Genomic DNA, 17,342 nt, shown 5'->3' on the forward strand with positions numbered 1-17,342 from the left:
AGCTACATCGCATCTCCTGTGGAGACGCCTCAGTCAACTCCAGTCTAAAACAGTTCCTTCGTCTTTCTCGCTCTTTCATGCCTTTGACGTTTTCAACCAGTATCAGTTAATTATTTTGAGGGATGTTTGTCAGTTTGGGCTCGGGAATGGCAATGCTGTGTCCTCAGTGCATGGTGGCAGGGGCGTGCGGTGTTGATGTGTCTTGTCCCTGCTCACACTGACCGCAGTCACTGAGTGAAAGGCTATCTGCCAGATTTCTCCTTTGTGAAGGTACTTTGTCCCCTTTGTAACGAGACTTTGAGACTTTGCAAATACCATATATCTTATCATGCTTTTCACCTACTAACTTTAGTGTCCATAGCTGGTTCTAAAAATAGATTTTTAAAATTTCCTAAAAGAGGGATAATTTTACATTTACTAATTAATATAAATGAGTTCATTCATTAACAAAGCACATTTATTTTTAGTTACACTGAATATGCTATTATTGGTTCATTAGCCACCAGCATTTAACAGCTGCATATACTGTACAGTATATTTTAAAAGTATATGTGGGTGCATCTTAGCTATTTTGGTAAAAGTTCATGTCAGAAATTCATGTCATGCCTATCAAAATTACTCTTTTCTTTAGGCTTGGCCGTCTACTTTTCCCTGCCTTAGGTGTCTGTACTGCAACGTCTAGTCCATGTGCAAGTTTTCCCAAATGTTCCAAATTGGCTTTTATGGCTTTTGTTCCTACAGGGGGTACCGCCAAGATTCGCGCGTCGCACTCCTTGCTCCCAGATGCGCGCGCCCGCGAGCGGCGCCTGCGAGCGCGCCCCGGGCACGCGCCTCCACTGCGGCGCCGGCCGCGCGCTCCCGCCTCCAGCCCCGCCGCAGCCCTCCGCTGCAGTTGCGCGGCCCGGCCACTGCGCGGCGGTGTCGCGCGGCGTGCGGCGTCGCGGGCGTGTGACGTAGCTCCGCGCGCCGGAGGCGGGCGCGCGTGTGGGTCCCTGCAGTTGGGGTGTCTGGCCTGGGGTCGCGGTCGCCGTCGCCATGGTTTCGCGCGTGCAGCTCCCCCCCGAGATCCAGCTGGCGCAGCGCCTGGCGGGGAACGAGCAGGTGACCCGGGACCGGGCGGTGAGGAAGCTCCGGAAGTACATCGTGGCCCGGACTCAGCGCGCCGCAGGTTGGCGGGTGCGGGCGGGGGCCGCGGGGTGTGGGGCGGCGGGGGTCGGGGCCGCGCGGCCCTGCAGGTGGCCGGGCGGGCGGAGGGGCCCGCGGGCCTTTCCCCCTGCTCCCGGCTCGGCCCGCGCGGCGCTTCCCTCGTGGTGCGCCGGCACGTGGTCCCTCTGCGCGGACCCCCCGGCGCCCACCCCCTGCCGCAGCTTGACGGCCCCTCCGTGCAGTGGGCCCCGCACCCCCGCTTCCCTGCTGTCGGGCCCCTGGGTTCCCTCAGGCAGCATTGACAGCTGCTGGCAGTTTTCTTTTGAAAACTGATTATTGGATCGTTTTCCGAGTTCCATTCGGGCCGGGGAACGTGCTTAAGTGTTCCTTGTATCAGTGGTTCTCGAAGTGTCCCTCCGCGCCCCCTTCCGTGGCTTGAGCGTCACCTGGGCAGTTGTTAGGCACGCCGAGTCACGCCCACATCTCAGCGCTTGGGCAGGCTCAGGAGGCTGCAGGAGCTGATTGTGCCAATGCACTCCAGCCTGGGGGACAGAGCCAGACCCCATCTCTAAAAACAGAAATGCACATTCTATTATTTATTTATTTATTTTTAAATTTTTATATTTATTTATTTTGAGACAGAGTTTTGCTGTGTTGCCCGGGTTAGAATGCCGTGGCATCAGCCAAGCTCACAGCAACCTCAAACTCCTGGGCTCCAGTGATCCTCCTACCTCTGCCTCCCAAGTAGCTGGGACTACAGGCACATGCCACCACACCTGGCTAATTTTTTATAATTTTAGTTATCCAGCTAATTTCTTTCTATTTTTAGTAGAGGTAGGGCCTCACTCTTGCTGAGGCTGGTCTCGAACTCCTGACCTCGAGCAATCCTCCCCCCTCGGATTCCCATAGTACTAGGATTATAGGCATGAGCCACCGTGCCCGGCCAAAAATGTACATTCTAGAGTCCCATCGCAGCTGAGCCAAATCAGGGCTGGCCATCTGTGTTTCTGGAAGCCTCCAGGTGATTCTGACACACTACGTGAGAACCACTGCTCCAGGAACAGGGTGTCAGACACGTAGGACCTCAGTGAATATTTGTCAACTGAGTAATTTTGTGTCTCTGTCTCCATTGCTAGCTTAAACGACTAAGGTAATTCTTTTCTTTTCATATTTGAGGTATAGCACAGAAAAGTGCACAAACTCTCTGTGATGCAGGATGAATTATCAACAACAGATTAACCTGTGTGGACACCATTCAGCTCAGGAAGCGGTTGAGGTTCTCAATTTTGAATCTCCAACCCAGAGGACCGTGCCTGATACCTTGCAGATTCTCCATGAGTTTTATTGCGTGAATGAAATGGCAGTTACCACAGGCACAGCAGGCTCTGCGTTAGAGGATTGTTTGAAGAGGGAGGCTGGACTCAGCTCCCCACTTGCCTTTAATGGGAAGTAGGACATAGGTCTAATTTAGGCAGTTACATTTTCCTGTTTTCCTTGTTGGCACTTGGAGGTTGAGTTCATTTAGTCTGAATGTTTCTGTTGCATTGCAGGTGGCTTCAGTCATGACGAGTTGCTGAAGGTGTGGAAAGGACTGTTCTATTGCATGTGGATGCAGGACAAGCCGCTGCTGCAGGTAAATGGACGGGTGGGGAGCCAAAGAAGCTGGGGTGCGGGAGCTGCGGTGGGAGGACAGGTGGGCATGCGGTTGACTCCATTTTAATATGGCCTGAGACCTGGGCCGGGTTTTATAGCCTCAGTGGTGCCAAGGCCTTTGGTCAGAGGCCTTGCAGAGGACGTGGGCGTGGTTTGCTGAGTTGTGCACCGTAGCCACAGTGGGGTAGGCAGTGCAGGTTGTGGCTTGGGTGAAAACCGGATGGTTCTGTGTGTGTCCCAGGTCACAAGTGAGGAAATAATGGAAACCAAGGGACAGGGTCTTCTGAGCAAGGATTTCTCCTGCCAGCCTTTTTAGAACAGTGTTTCTCAAAGTGTGAATTATTTACTCTCCTTCAAAATCACCTGGCTGGTGAAGGTACTTATTTAAGTGCATATTCCTGGGCCATATTCCCTGTCTGCTAACCTACCGTAGTCTCTCAAGGGGAGGCTCTGGAATCTTCTGTCTTAGCAAGGCATTGGGTGATTTATGGGGATCTGGTTGGCCCCTCCTGCTGGTACAAGGCTCCCTTCTGCTGTCCTACTTCCCCCTTAGACGTCCTCATTGCTCAGGGCACAGTCTCAGTCAGGAGGCAGGGACTGCGTTTGTGGCCCGGTCGAGGCCTTTCACAGCAGGGGTCAAACTTGCAAACTCCAGTCCGCTGGGCCGAGAGCTGCCGGAGCTGGTTGTCTGTGGTGAGTGAGTGGACAGGACAGTTGAGTTGTTTGTCTTGTCATCGTAAGCACAGTGCTTCAGGAACTGAGGGTGTTTTTATTGTTCCCTGCACAGGAAGAACTAGGAAGGACTATTTCCCAGCTGGTCCACGCATTTCAGACCACAGAGGCACGTGAGTATACTCTGCCATAGTTATGCCGTTTGTACACGTCGGAATCGGAGCGTCAAAGCCACCAGACAGAGAAGGTTTGTGTTGTCAAATCTGGAGCTAGTAACACCTAAGCAAGAGACAGCCAGCTAATGTCTCCTGGGTGCTTATCATGTCTGAAACACTGTTGTGGGTGTTGAACGTGTATTAACTCACCCAAAATAGACTCAGTTCAAGAGTCTAATGGGCTAATATTTTATTATTTTATTTATTTTATTATTTTTTATTTTTTTTTTTTTGAGACAGAGTGTCGCTTTGTTGCCCTGGCTAGAGTGAGTGCCGTGGCATCAGCCTAGCTCACAGCAACCTCAAACTCCTGGGCTTAAGTGATCCTACTGCCTCGGCCTCCCGAGTAGCTGGGACTACAGGCATGCGCCACCACGCCCGGCTAATTTTTTCTATATATATTTTTAGTTGTCCAGATAATTTCTTTCTATTTTTAGTAGAGACGGGGTCTCACTCTTGCTCAGGCTGGTCTCGAACTCCTGACCTTGAGCGATCCACCCCCCTCGGCCTCCCAGAGTGCTAGGATTACAGGCGTGAGCCACCGCGCCCGGCCCAATATTTTATATTTTTAAATAAAAAGGAAAAGCTGATACAGTGTTACCAAGGTATTTGACTGAATGCCAGTGGACAGTTGTGAGGTTTCTGCTGTTACTTTTCCTGACTCTTCTGTTTTGTATCCTGCCCATCATGACTAGTTCTTGCCCCGCCTGCCCATGGGATGTCCAGACCCTGGTCTAGTTGAACCAGCTCTGGGGGAGGGGCCTGGACACAGCACTCGAGACCTCCCTGCCCGAGGCTGGCGCTGGGCAGCCGCCGGGACCTTGCTGCTGGTGTTCACGGTGGGCGTCGCCGCGCTGTGCTGAAGCGCCCGGGCGTAAGAGCCGGGCCGTGCATAGTTACGGTGACTAGTCTCTCAAATTGGGAGGATCTCTTTAATCGTATTTGAGTAGATCTGTCCTCCATAATTACTTTGTAAGAAGTTGCAGAGTGGTTTGCTCAGCACAGTGGCAAGTGTAATACAAAGGTTCACTCAGTGACGCTTGTATGATTCAGTAAGCAGGGGCCCATCGTCCCTGAGCCATCTGGCCAGCGCTCTGTTACAGAAACTGACTGGAGATATGAGCTGCGCTCTTCGTGTCCCAGGACCAGGGTGCTGGCTGCTTCTGCGGCCTCTCTCCTTGGCTTGTACATGGCTTCCTTTCCCACGTGGTCTTCTCTCTGTGCATGTGGGCGCCTGTGTCCTGTTCTCCTCTTCTTTTTTCTTTTTTAGAGGCATTGTCTTAACTCTGTTGCCCGGCTGGAGTGCAGTGGCCCATCATGGCTCACTGCAGCCTGAACTCCTGGCTCAAGCGATCCTCCTGCCTCAGCCTCCCAAGTAGTTGGGATTACAGGCTCACACCACCACGCCCAACTCGCTGTGTTGCCCAGGGTGGTCTCAACTCCTGGCCTCAGGCGATCCTCCCACCTCCCCTGGGCCTCCCAAACTGCTAGGATTATAGGCGTGAGCCACTGCCCCTGGCTTAGTCTCCTCTTCTTATAAGGGCACCAGTCAGATTGGATTAGGGCCCACCCTAATGATCTCATTTCATCTGAATTACCTCTGTAAAGGCCTTGTCTCCAAATCACAGTCACATTATGAACTAGGAGTTATGACGTCAACATGCGAATTTTGAGGGACACAGTTCAGCTTACAGCATTGGACACGCCTGTCATCTGTAGGGTTATTGTCTGATTAGGTCAGTGGATCTAGTGTGACCACTGTGCCATGTGCCGTTAGGATGCCACGAAGAGGTCAGACGTGGGTATCAGGTGGTCTCAGCCCAGGCCAGGGCAGAGGCGGCTGGGAAAGAAACGCGTGAGGCGCCGCTTCTCTGGCGGCTTTGCTCCCTCTTTGCTCCTGTTCTGCAGAGTGTGTGGCTGTAGTTCTGTGCTTTGCTTTTCTTTCTGAAGTGCATAATGGCCCTGTTTTTTAAGACAAATGCATAGCACCACTTAGCTCAGCAAACCCTGGGGCTGAGAAATCCCAGAGGTTGCGTGTAAGTGACGTCCTGAGCAGGTCCCTTTATGTTCCCACCTCCCCTCCCTCTGTGGCCTCTGTGTGGCCTCTGCGTTCCTCGGTGCTTCTCTTCTGGCATTAATGTTGGGCCTTTCCCTCCCCTAGAGCACCTGTTCCTTCAGACGTTCTGGCAAACCATGAACCGCGAGTGGACGGGCATAGACAGGCTGCGCCTGGACAAGTTCTACATGGTGAGGCGGCCGTGGGTTCCCGCGGGCCTGGGGCGGGTGCAGGTCTTGGTACCCAGCGGAGCAGAAACAGGCCGTGGGCCCATAATGGCGGCGTCTGGGCTCAGCTCTCTCTGTCCCTGCGCTTTGTGCAGAGAGGCGACCCTGAGGCGGTGTGACCCTGTACCTCCAGGGGGCTTAGAGGTGGAGCCAGAGCTTTCGGAGGTACATGCCCGGGACTCTGCAGCCTTTGTTCCTGGCCTCTGAGAGAGAGCAAGTGGGCAAAGGATTCGATTCTTTGAAACACCTACACAATTTGGGTTTCAGGGAGGTGGTTACAGTTGCCACCTTGCTAAGAGGCAGCAGCCCGCGGGCACAGCAGAGGCGGCGAGGCCGGGCTGGGTCTGCCGTGGAGTGCTGAGCCCACAGAGATTTTCCTCTAGGTGGGGATGACGATTATGTCGCAGTGTGGAACTTCCTTTTTGTGTTGCTTTCTTACTGAGGTTATGGACTCGCCCTGTGGAATACAGGGGAGAACTGGGCCTTCAGACAGCGCCTTGCTGCTCCAGCCTCCCTCCCCACCCTCCTTCCTTGTGAACTTCAAGGTCCTGTTACCAGGTGCTGGTCACTGTGACTTTAGAGCATTCCTGAGATAAAGGGATGTTGTCACTGTCCAGGAGCCAGTGACCCATGGGGACACTGAATGGGGCAGCGTCTGGGCCTCCCTGAGGGCAGGTCGTGGTCTGCCACTCTGGCTCAGTGTCCACCTCAGGGTTGGACTGGGATTATGTGGATAGTGTGTGCGAGGGATCCCGAAAGGCCACCTGGCAAGAAGAGCATGGCAGGCGGGAGGCGGGGCAGGCTTGGAGCCGGACAGGGGCCACATTGCACTGGTGCCAGGTGCAGATTGTGAGTCACAGGAGCTCTTCTGTCACGTCACCTCAGTATTCTGCTGAGACGCAATCTCTGGGCCCTTTTATATGATGGATTCTGTTGCTTTTCAAGGCCATTTCCCATGTTCCCCCTTGTGTGATCCAGTCTAGCTGCACAGCCTTGCGTAGGGTTGAGCAGCTCGAGACTCTGCGGGGAGTGACGAGAGAGAGGCCTCCTGTGTCCCCAACACGGAGTCTCGGCTGCCAGGGTGTGCTCTGTAATCTTGGCTCTCGGGGGGCCTGTGTGTCCTCTGTGTTTGCTTTTTACCATGACTCGGAGCCCTCTGCGGGCACGGTGTGTTAATATCCTGAGGATAGGAAAACCACAGAAAAGGCTTTTAGCATGGTGTGTTAATATCCTGAGGATAGGAAAACCACAGAAAAGGCTTTTTTTTTCTTTTATTAAGATGGTCTCGCTCTGTTGCCCGGGCTAGAGTGTTATGGCGTCAGCCTCGCTCACAGCAACCTCAAACTCCTGGGCTCAAGTGATCATCCTGCCTCAGCCTTCCGAGTAGCTGGGACTACAGGCATGTGCCACCATGCCCGGCTAATTTTTTTGTTTTTCTATTTTTAGTTGCCCAGCTAATTTCTTTCTATTTTTAGTGGAGATGGGGTCTCACTCTTGCTGAGGCTGGTCTCAAACTCCTGACCTCAAGTGATCCTCCCTCCTCGGCCTCCCAGAGTGCTAGTATTACAGGCGTGAGCCACCACGTCTGGCCCACAGAAAAGGCATTGTGCCATGTGAAGGGGGCTGGGGGGGTGGTGGCAGATGTCGCAGCTTTACTTCTGTTATGGGGCTTAGCGGGCGGGCCTTCACCGAGTCACAGAGTGGAGAAGTAGGCTGGGTTCCCTGCCCACTGGGAGAGAAGTCCCTAGGAGCTTGGGGAAGATGCGCCGCATTCAGACCTGGTTTTGCCGAGGGCTCTGCCTCCCGTGGGAGGAGCTGGGCTTCCTTCCCTGTTCTCACTTCTGGAATAGGAACTATTCTGTTTTGGCTCCAGTTCATGGATTGGACTTGCTAGCCGGACTTACCCACTGTGAGCCTGACTTCCTGTGCTCTTGGGAAGTTGGGGTGTCTCTGCCAGGTGGAGGGGTGCATTCCCAGGGTCCTGGGGCTTGGTAAGGTCCCCACCCACATTGATCCTGTCAGCAGCTCTCGAGGGCCTGCTGTGTGCTCTGGGGCAGGCAGAGGTGACCGTGGCCACAGCCCTGTGCTCAGGTGGCTCCTAGAACATGGGTTGGGGGTGGGGGTGGTGTGTGCGGTGAGGTCCGGGCTGTGCTTCCACTAACGTGCGTCTCTCTCTGTGCCAAAGCTCATGCGGATGGTCCTGAATGAGTCCTTCAAGGCCGTGAAGGTGCGAGGATGGGAGGACAGGTTGGTACACGGGCGCGTCTGCTTCCCACGGGCGAGCCAGGAGGGCAGGCCGTGTTCAGGGAGGTGGGGGTCCCATGTTTCTCTGTGTCAGAAAGAGCTGTTAGCCTTTACATCAAAGGGTGCCCTCAGTGGTGCTTAAAGTGAAGGCATTTTCCAAAATGAAATGTGTTGGTGGAAATGACTCCGTTTGTTTTTGGTCTCAATGGTACGATCTTAACATGGAGCTGAGGGGCCTTTATGAAAACGTGGCGTGTTCAGCCCTGTTCTCAGTGGTAGTTGCTCCTCTAAAAATTTGTTCGGGTCGGGCGCGGTGGCTCACGCCTGTAATCCTAGCTCTGGGAGGCCGAGGCGGGTGGATCGCTCGAGGTCAGGAGTTTGAGACCAGCCTGAGCAAGAGTGAGACCCCGTCTCTACTAAAAATAGAAAGAAATTATCTGGCCAACTAAAAATATATATACAAAAAAATTAGCCGGGCATGGTGGCTCATGCCTGTAGTCCCAGCTACTTGGGAGGCTGAGGCAGTAGGATCACTGAAGCCCAGGAGTTTGAGGTTGCTGTGAGCTAGGCTGATGCCACGGCACTCTAGCCCGGGCAACAAAGTGAGACTCTGTCTCAAAAAATAAAAAATAAAAAAAATAAAAAAAAATAAAAATTTGTTCAAAAATACTTAAGCGGTCCAGCCTTCTCACTTCCCACAGCAGTGCGTGGAGTGGGGTGGTTTGTGTGCCCCCAGCTGCCTGCTGCTGTGTCCTCTGTCTGACCGTGGGCTCCGGTGGCACTGAGTCTGTGCCTCACTCTGCCTGGTCCCAGCTCCTGGGGCCCCCGGGGCCTGGGTCACCTGAAGTTCTTCGTCCCAGTAGGGTGGCAGGTTCCAAGCTTTCAGGCGGCAGTCTCAGTTCCATAACACAAAGGGGTTTCCAAGTGTTTAACATTTTAAAGTTCTTAAAATTAATTAAACATTTTAAAATTGTATTATAGTTTTGTTCTAATTGTGAGTGGTGCATACTCAGTATAAAGACAGTTGTCACACGTGACAGTGTGGCAGCTGTCTTTTGTGGGCACTCACGCAAGTGGCTTGGGGAACTTGCCCGCAGGCTGCTCTTTTGTTTTACTGACAGTGTCTCAAAAACGTCACCTGTGAGGTTTTTTTTTAAGGGGGAGAGGAGCTTGGAAAAAATCCATTGGGAATTGATTTGTAATTTGAAAGTATATGTTAGAAGGAGTTGATCTTGAGTATATGAAGATGAAAACTAGTGCCCAGGTGTCAGAATAGCTGGCAGACCAGAGTACGGCTCAGCCCACGTTAGTGTGGGACTTTTTTACCTTCAGGGGTACAGAATCAACAGACTGTTGCTCCAGCCCACTTTTCTCCTGCCCTTGCAAAAACGCATCAGCAGGAGTGGCACTTTGGGTACCTGAACTTCCCTAGATTAACTTTTTGGTTTATTACAAAAGTCATTTCATCCTCATTGTAACTAATAATTATAGGCAGAGATCATTGGGAACAGATTGGGAATTTCTCCCGTTGGCGTGGGGTATCCAGGCTGAGAGCTTGACCTACTCTTCTAGCCTTTCTCAGCTCTCCTGCACACATGGCTGTTTTGTTTTTCTAATGCTCCAGTGGTATCATCACTAGCCCGGGCAGTGGGCCTCCTGCCTTCCTCTTGGTTTTGCACCAGATCTTACCTCTATGTCCGTTTTCCTGAGCCGTGGAGAGAGCAACACTTTTCCTTTCTGTAATAGGGGATTCCCACCCCTTGCTGTGCATCCGAATCGTCCAGGGGCTTCTTAAAGGATCCGCATTGTGTAAGTCAGGGTGTAGGGTCTGCATGACCAAGCGCCCCAGGCGTTTCGGATGCATCTAGACTGTTAGACTGGCATTTGGGGCTCTCCAGTCCTAGGATCCAGGGCCTGTGAGGCCATCAGCCCCACGTGGCAGGAAGGGCTCTGGCGCAGGCGCTGTGGGAGGAGCGCTCCAGCAACGGGGGCCTGAGGAGCCGGCACGAGGTGTGCAGTCCTCAGCCCTGCCTGGGCCTCCGTCTTCCTTTTGTCTGTGCTCTGTCCTACTGTCTTCCCAAGCAGGACCCGGTGGGGACAGTGGAGAAGAAAGCCAGGCAAGGTGGTGTGAGGACAGTGGAGAGGAAAGCCAGGCAAGGTGGTGGTGGTGTCCTGCCTCGGCCAGGCCTTTGTCCCTCTGCTAGCAGTCTGGAGGACAGAGGAAGGCCTGTTGGGACGTGTGCAGGTGTTGTGTTTTGTAGCTGAGATCCAAACTCACGCCATGTGTTTTAGTGCTGGTTACAGACACGTAATTGCAGGACGGCTTTGTGCCGCATCGGACCCAGGCTCGTGGGTGTTCACCTGTGGGGACGTGAGAGAGTTGGCACGTTTGCAGATGGTGGCATCTGCACGCGTGTTCCTGGCAGGGCTTGTGACTGAGGGCAGGAGGGAGAAGAGTGCAGACTGGGCGTGGCTGCCCGGTACGAGCCTTTCCTTCCTCAGGCAGATCGAGCAGCTGCTGGAGCTGCTGACGACCGAGATCCTGCACCCCGACAGCCAGGCCCCTCACGGGGTGAAGAGCCACTTCATCGAGATCTTTCTGGAGGAGCTGACCAAAGTGGGCGCAGAGGAGGTGAGGCTGGGTGTGGCGGGCGGCTGAGCCCGTCAGTGGGTGGCTGTGACTGTGGACGAGGAGCTGAGGCCCCGCCTGCCTCCCTGTAGCTCACCGCGGAGCAGAATCTCAAGTTCGTCGACCCCTTCTGCAGAGTTGCTGCCCGCACCAAGGAGTAAGTGGCCGGCGGCCTGGTCAGGCCTGACTGCCTTTCCACTGAGTTCTCGGGGTTCCCACCGCCTTGGCGGGGTGCTGCTCCCTCTAGGCAAGAGTGGCGGGGCTGTGTCAACCGTGTCCGGGGGCAGGAGAGGCTGGTGCCCAGCGGTGGGCGAGTCTGGCAGGATGACTGGGTGTGGCTTCTGTCCGAGAACCGGCCCAGCGCGCCTGCTCTGCGGCCTGCTCTGCCCGCAGCTCCCTGCTTTTGCATAACATCACGCGAGGCATCTTGGAGACCATCGTGCAGCAGGCCCCCTTTGCCATCGAGGACCTGATGAAGGAACTGGACGCACAAAGTGAGGAGGAAGGGGAGGAGGCGTCGGATGGTGACGAGTCCTTGGAGGGCAGTGAGGACACACGAGACCTGCCGTCCCAGAGGGGGTCCGAGAAACTGCCAGCAGGTGGGGATCACAGAACATCCGGGTCTGAGGATGTCGAGCTGCCTGTGTGGCGCCTGCCCCGGGCGGGCCCTGTGGTCTGGCTGGTGCCCTTGTTAACGCCCTCGGCCCCAAAGTCTGCCGTCAGCACTGCAGCCAGAGCGACCTTTAAAAACACAGCAGGCCTGGTGCGGTGGCTCACGCCTCTGACCTCAGCACTTGGGGAGGCTGAGGCGGGAGGCTCGCTTGAGCTCAGGAGTTCTAGACCAGCCTGAGCAAGAGTGAGACCCCATCTCTACTAAAAATAGAAAACGGCATCATGGTTCGTGCCTGTGGTCCCAGCTACTCGGGAGGCTGAGGCAGGGGATCACTTGAGCCCAGGAGTTTGAGGTTGCAGTGAGCTATGATGATGATGCCACTGCACTCTATCCAGGGCAACAGTGCGAGATTCTGTCCCCCCCAAAAAAAAGAACAGCACACGTGTTGTTGGCTGTCCTTGGCCTCCCGTGGCCGTGGTGTTCTCAGAGTGCTGCCTGGCTCCCCGGGCTCTTCCCCTTCCCGGCTCGTCCTGCCTCGGAGCCAGAGTGCGCTGTCCCCTGCAGGTCTCTGTGCCAGTCCAGGGCTACCCTGAGCACCCTGTTGGAAGGGCAGCCTCCAAGGCTGTCGTCCACATTGCGTGTTACTTTTCTCTAACAGTATATTACGTAAACCCCCTGCCCTTCATGTCCCTCCTTCCTGGCCTGCCCCTCAGAGGACAGGGCACTCTGTCTTGATCGTGGCTGGGTGGCACCTGGCTACTGCTGGGTGACGAATGAATGGGTGGGAACTTGAGCTCCTGATCGGCCTACCACAGGGCCTTGTGGCCCGGCTGTGGTGCTCCAGCTCAGTGGTGGCCAGCCTGGCCTGTTTCCGGTCTGGACACTGCGGTCATTGTCTGACTGCTGGGCCGTCTGGGCACTGAGTGTCCCGTCCTGTGCCGTAGAGGGTGTGTGGTCAGCCATTCTCGGTGCCACTCTGACTCCTAGTGCCGTTGCTGTGCACCCCTTGGCTTTGTTGTTAGAAGATAGCCCCCACCCCACACTTGATCTGCCGTCCTGTGAGCATCTCCCTGTCCCTCCCTCGTCCTCCTCGCTCAGTGGCTGAGTCATCCAGAGCAGACCCCTGGGCCCGGCAGTTGTCCTCACTGCGTGCTGCCCCCAAGCTGCCTGCTGTCCTGGAGCTGCTCTGCAGGCGGTGCCATGAGAGCCCTGACCGAGGCACCATGTCCACAGTCCTCGATCCGGGCCCAGCTTGTCGCTGGACTCAGCCACCCTCCTTCCTCACTTTTGGAATTGGGGACACTGAGCTGCCTGCGGTGACCACTCTTCATCACTCTCCAAGGGCTGGGCAGGCGCCATGGCCCCAGCACGTCTTTCCGCACGGCCCCCTCCCTACGAGGCCGCCTTGAGCTGGGGCCTCTCCCAGCCTCTGCCCAGCCTCTGAGCAAGCCGGGAGGAGAGAGGCTTTCGGTTCCCAGGTGTTTGTGTTGGGGCCCTGCACGCACAGGCGCAGGTCTTGGAGCTCATGGGTCCCTTTTCTTCTAGGCTCCATCCGCAGAGCTGAACCTGAGGTGGGCCAGGAGCAGTGGGGAGACGACAGGGACGGCCCTGTCCTCCAGGTGGGTGCCTGGGCTTGCGGCTGCGTTCTCGGCCTTTGCCCACCTTCCCCTCTGACCCTGGTAAGGAGGGTGGCAGTCACTGACATAGACGCCAGCCTTCACGGCGGGTCTCCATAGAGGCTGCGGGAAGGATGGGCCTGCACACGGGCAGGAGCAGCACCACGGGGAGAGTGGGCGCTCGGGCAGACCCCCACTTTCCAGCCCTGGCTTTGCCGTGCGTGCCCCTTTAACCTCACATGTGGCCTGGACCCCAGGATCTGCCACCCCCATCGGGGTGCAGGGTTGGACGAGGTGGCGTATGCTGAGTGGTTGGCTTGCTTGGTCCCAGCTCAGTCACCTCGGCCAGTGGGGTCTGCGACTCCCAGCAAGTTGGAAATGTAAAGTGTCCTAGTAAGTTTTAGGTAGGACTACCTATGGAATCGATGAAATTTTGGGTATTTTGGGTTAAATAAAATTTATCAAATTCATGGTCTCCATAGCTCCTTTTGGGCAGTGCTGCCCAGGAGCGTGTGTGGTGCCCGCTGTTCCGTGGACAGTTGGCATTGGCTGCAGGAATGTCCTGCGACACAGAGGGGTGTTGTGAGCCGAGTAGAGGACCCGCAGTGGGACCGAGTGCCTTCTCCGTCTGACGAGTTCCGCGTTCTTGGAGCGCGGGGAGGTGACTGACTGTGTCTCTGTGGCATCTCTGCAACAGTTCGACTATGGGGCACTCGCAAACAGACTGTTCGAAATGGCCAGCCGACAGCGCACCCCTTCCCAGAACAGGAAGCGTCTCTACAAGGTGATCCGAAAGTGAGTGTCTCTCTGGACTGGCTGGTGGTGCCCTTCCCACTGCCCCAGGGCTGCCCTCGCTTGCCGTGGCCCGTCTGAAGTGGCCGCAGTCTGGCTGGAGGTCTTCAGGGCTCCCTCAGGAAAGCGGCTCAGCAAGGGCAGGGGGCTCTGGGGTCCCTCCACAGCCCCCAGGGCAGCCCCTCGCTGGGATTCTAAAGCTCTCTGGGCGCAGCTTCCCTCTCTGTGCAGAAATCATGGCTGTGGTGAGTGACAATGTCTGTCTGTCTCTTTAGGTTGCAGGACCTGGCAGGAGGTGAGGATTGGGCTGGGCTAGAGAGCACCCTTCCCAGCGCCTTGCGAATCTGTCTTCGTGGGAGCGGATTGCTTCCGTGTCTCCTCGTAGCACGTGGGGTCTTGCAGAGAGGCCCGGTGGTGGCCTTGGGGGAGAGGGAGGCAGGGCTGAGGGATGCCACAGTGATCATCTTGTAGTCTTGCTGAGTGGTTCTCAGACTGGAGCGTCCATTGGAGCCCCTGGAGAACTGGGAGACGGGTGCTGGCCCCAGGGCTCCCGAGAGGCCGCAGCGCTGCACTGCTGGTCTGTGTAGAGCGTGGCTGGTGGGACCGGCCTAGGTTCTCTGGAAGGCGGTTGCTAGGAGGGTTATGGTTGGAGAGGTGAGCGTTTCCCCCAGCGTTTCATCATGGGAAATTTCACACATACGGCACAGTTGGGAGGAGTTTATAGTGGCTGCCTGCGTATGTACCACCTCGGTTCCAATGTGAGCATTTACTGTCCTTGTGTTGTCATGTAAATACCCGCTGACCTGTCCCTCTGCCCCTGCTAGGACCACGTGCCCAAGTGTGGCAGCGCACACTGAGACTCCAGTCCGGGGTGCTTTAGGGACAGTTTGCCCGCAGCGCGGGGCATGAACGTCGAGTCTATCAGTGGGTTTGGGCCACTGCATGGACTTGTGTAACTGGAACCTCTGTCAAGGTGCAGAATGTTTCCATTGCCCAGAAAGTCCCCGGCCCCTCCCCAGCGTGGACACTTTTAGGAAAAGACCTGGATGCGCAGGGTGAGCATCCCTAGCCTGAAAGTCCCGAACCCTGGATCTCTGGAATCCAAGCCGTTGCGAGTGCCGGTGTGATGCTCAAGGGAGCTGCTCCCTGGGGCATCTTTTATTTTGGATTTTCAGGTTATGGGTGCTGAACCAATAAGTCTCGTGCAAATAGTCCAAAATCAGACAAACCCAAAATCTAAAACACTTGTGGTCCCTGCATTTTGGGTAAGGGACTCTCAACCTGGGTCGTAAATGCTCCAAGAATTGGCTTTCCCAGGTGTGACTGGTCTTGAGCCGGCGGGGTGCGCTGTGGTGTGTCCCTGAGCAAGGTGTGCCTGGGTGTTAGAACAGGGTCTCTTGCACAAAAGAGAGTCTGATTGCTGGGGCCGTGGCGAGTGGCGAGCCTCGGACCGAAAGCACCCAGCCCCCGAGCCCCCTGACGTCTGCCCTGGTCCTCAGGCGTCTTCCCTGAGGACGAGCTCCCAGAGAAGGCCTGCAGGAGGCTGCTTGAGGGGAGGCGGAAGAGGAAGACGAAGAAGCGTTTGCCGAAAGCGCGCTTGCAGCGCAAGAAAGGTGGGACTCCCGGTGTCTGTTACCTGTAGGTGCTGGCGTCACCTGTGTGTCTCCCCCAGGTGGGAGTGCCGAGTCCCCTGCCCTGGGTGCCCACTGTCCACGTGTCCTGGAGAAGCCTGTGTGGTTGCAGCCTCGGCTCGCGGCCTTGGTGCCTCTCCTGGTCCAAGGCTGCTGCCGGCTGCACATGCGCCCTCTGCAGGCGGGGGCCGTTCTCTTCGCTGGGCTGCCTCTCACCGACCCTCTGCACCTTTGATCCGAGCCCCACTCCTCCCCCATGCCCCAGAGATCCCTGGGCCCTTCCACTCTTGTCCCTGATTTCAGGACTTCCCTCTCAGCCTCCACGGTCGCCTGAGTGTGGTTGGCACGTGGCGTCCTCTAGGGCTGCCCTGGGCCTGCAGCAGGGAGGGCCGTGTGCACAGTGCCAGGCAGGGTGCCGGGGTGCTGTAGCTGGGGTGCAGAGGAGGGAGGCGTGGCCCCGCCCCAGGCTAGGAAGCCTTCCACATCACCCCCTCTGTGCTGACCCGGCCCCAGGGTCACTGGATTTGTCCCTACTCCAGCCCAGGCCACCTGCCTCACTGAGGCCGGGCATTTCCCAGCTGGGCATTGGCCTCTCCAGCCTGCTCCCCCGGCCGGGCTCATGCCCTGCGCCAGGAACTGTCTTCATGGCCTGCCGTGCAGCAAGTTGAGTTAAAGCTGCTGGCCCTGGCATCGTAGCCTGGCCCTCTGGCCAGGGGCTGTTCTCTCTCCCCCCGCAGCGACCCTCAGCCCGCCCACCCCCTTGTGCCTCTCCCCCCCAGTCCTCTGGCCCTGCCCCACCTGGTCTTTCTGCAGCCCCCTTCCCAGGTCTGCCCGCCTTCCCTGGTGTCGTGAGCCAGCATAGGTGGCCCCTGGGCTTGGTGTCCACACTGGATGTGGGAGCCCCTCGCAGGCTGTCGTGGCTGGGTGGTCCAGTGCCCCCGGTGCTGGCATCTGCAGTCACAGAATTGAAGTGAGTGAAACAAGCCCCTGTGTTCACGGCGTCTTGTCCTTTGGTCAGGGAAAGGTGACCAGGAGGACTCGAGCCCAGACCCGAGCTCGGGAGTCCAGCATGCCCAGCCCCGAGAGCAGCCCCGGGGCCGCAGCCGAGGAGGGGCTGGCAAGAGGAAGAGGATGCCGCGGCAGCCGTCTGGTGCCCGAGCAGAGGTGGCTGGTGTCCAGGAGCCACAGAAGAAAAGGAAACGGATCCTGGGGAGCAGGAAGTGACGCCCTGGCCCAGGATGGGCCGGTGTTGGGCGAGGGCGGGGACACTGGGCCTGAGCCCTGGACTCCAGTGCCAGCAACTGCTCAGCTCACCCTGCGGGAAGGTGACAGGGACAGGGCTGGGGAGGGCAGACCCTGCATTCAGTGCCAGCGTCCCAGAAGATGCTCCTTTCTCCAGAGAGTCACTGCCCGTGACTGCGATGACCTTGGGTGAAAAGGGCAAACTCTGAAGACTTAAATGCACCTGTATCAGGGCCTGGTCACCTACGCCTCGCGGCAGCCATAAAATAAAACGCTTCAGGTCCTCACCAGAGCAGCTTTGCTTCGGGCGCGCCCTGCAGACACATTTCCTGGGTGGGAGACGACAGGCACAGGCTCCTGAGCAGTGTTCAGTTTCATGTCCCCGTGCGAGGGAAAAATGTTCACGCACCTTCAGAGAAATCTGGACAGCCGCCAGCGTGTGGCTGGGCTGTGGACAAGGGCTTTTCTAATTCCCGCTTCTACGCTTGATCTGGGGCTGCGCAGGGGACTTGTGCTTGTGGTGCCTCCGCCAAGACCCTCGTCCTCTGCAGCACGGGGCGGCTCGCACCTGACGTCCCGGGGCCTCCAGGCTCAGCTGGTACATGT

General features: G+C 56.6%; 1 protein-coding gene across 3 annotated transcripts; it reads left to right on the forward strand.

Annotated features, from left to right (window-relative positions):
- The first annotated feature begins 966 nt into the window (after positions 1 to 966).
- RRP1 (ribosomal RNA processing 1) lies at positions 967 to 17,023 on the forward strand. 3 transcript variants are annotated; one of them, XM_045540777.1, is made up of 13 exons: positions 967 to 1,168; positions 2,697 to 2,779; positions 3,587 to 3,644; positions 5,848 to 5,933; positions 8,155 to 8,216; positions 10,716 to 10,845; positions 10,935 to 10,999; positions 11,236 to 11,441; positions 13,001 to 13,074; positions 13,769 to 13,866; positions 14,139 to 14,158; positions 15,363 to 15,476; positions 16,513 to 17,023. In XM_045540777.1, the coding sequence occupies exons 1-13, from the start codon at positions 1,036 to 1,038 to the stop codon at positions 16,716 to 16,718; spliced, it is 1,335 nt and encodes a 444-aa protein (XP_045396733.1). In that variant the 5' UTR covers positions 967 to 1,035; the 3' UTR covers positions 16,719 to 17,023. The 3 variants fall into 3 exon arrangements, with proteins under 3 accessions (XP_045396733.1, XP_045396734.1, XP_045396735.1); XM_045540778.1 differs by having other exon boundaries at positions 1,023 to 1,101; XM_045540779.1 differs by having other exon boundaries at positions 1,053 to 1,119.
- The last annotated feature ends 319 nt before the right edge of the window (positions 17,024 to 17,342 follow it).

The sequence above is a fragment of the Lemur catta genome, chromosome 1 (genome assembly GCF_020740605.2).
Source record: "Lemur catta isolate mLemCat1 chromosome 1, mLemCat1.pri, whole genome shotgun sequence".
NCBI lineage: Eukaryota > Metazoa > Chordata > Mammalia > Primates > Lemuridae > Lemur > Lemur catta.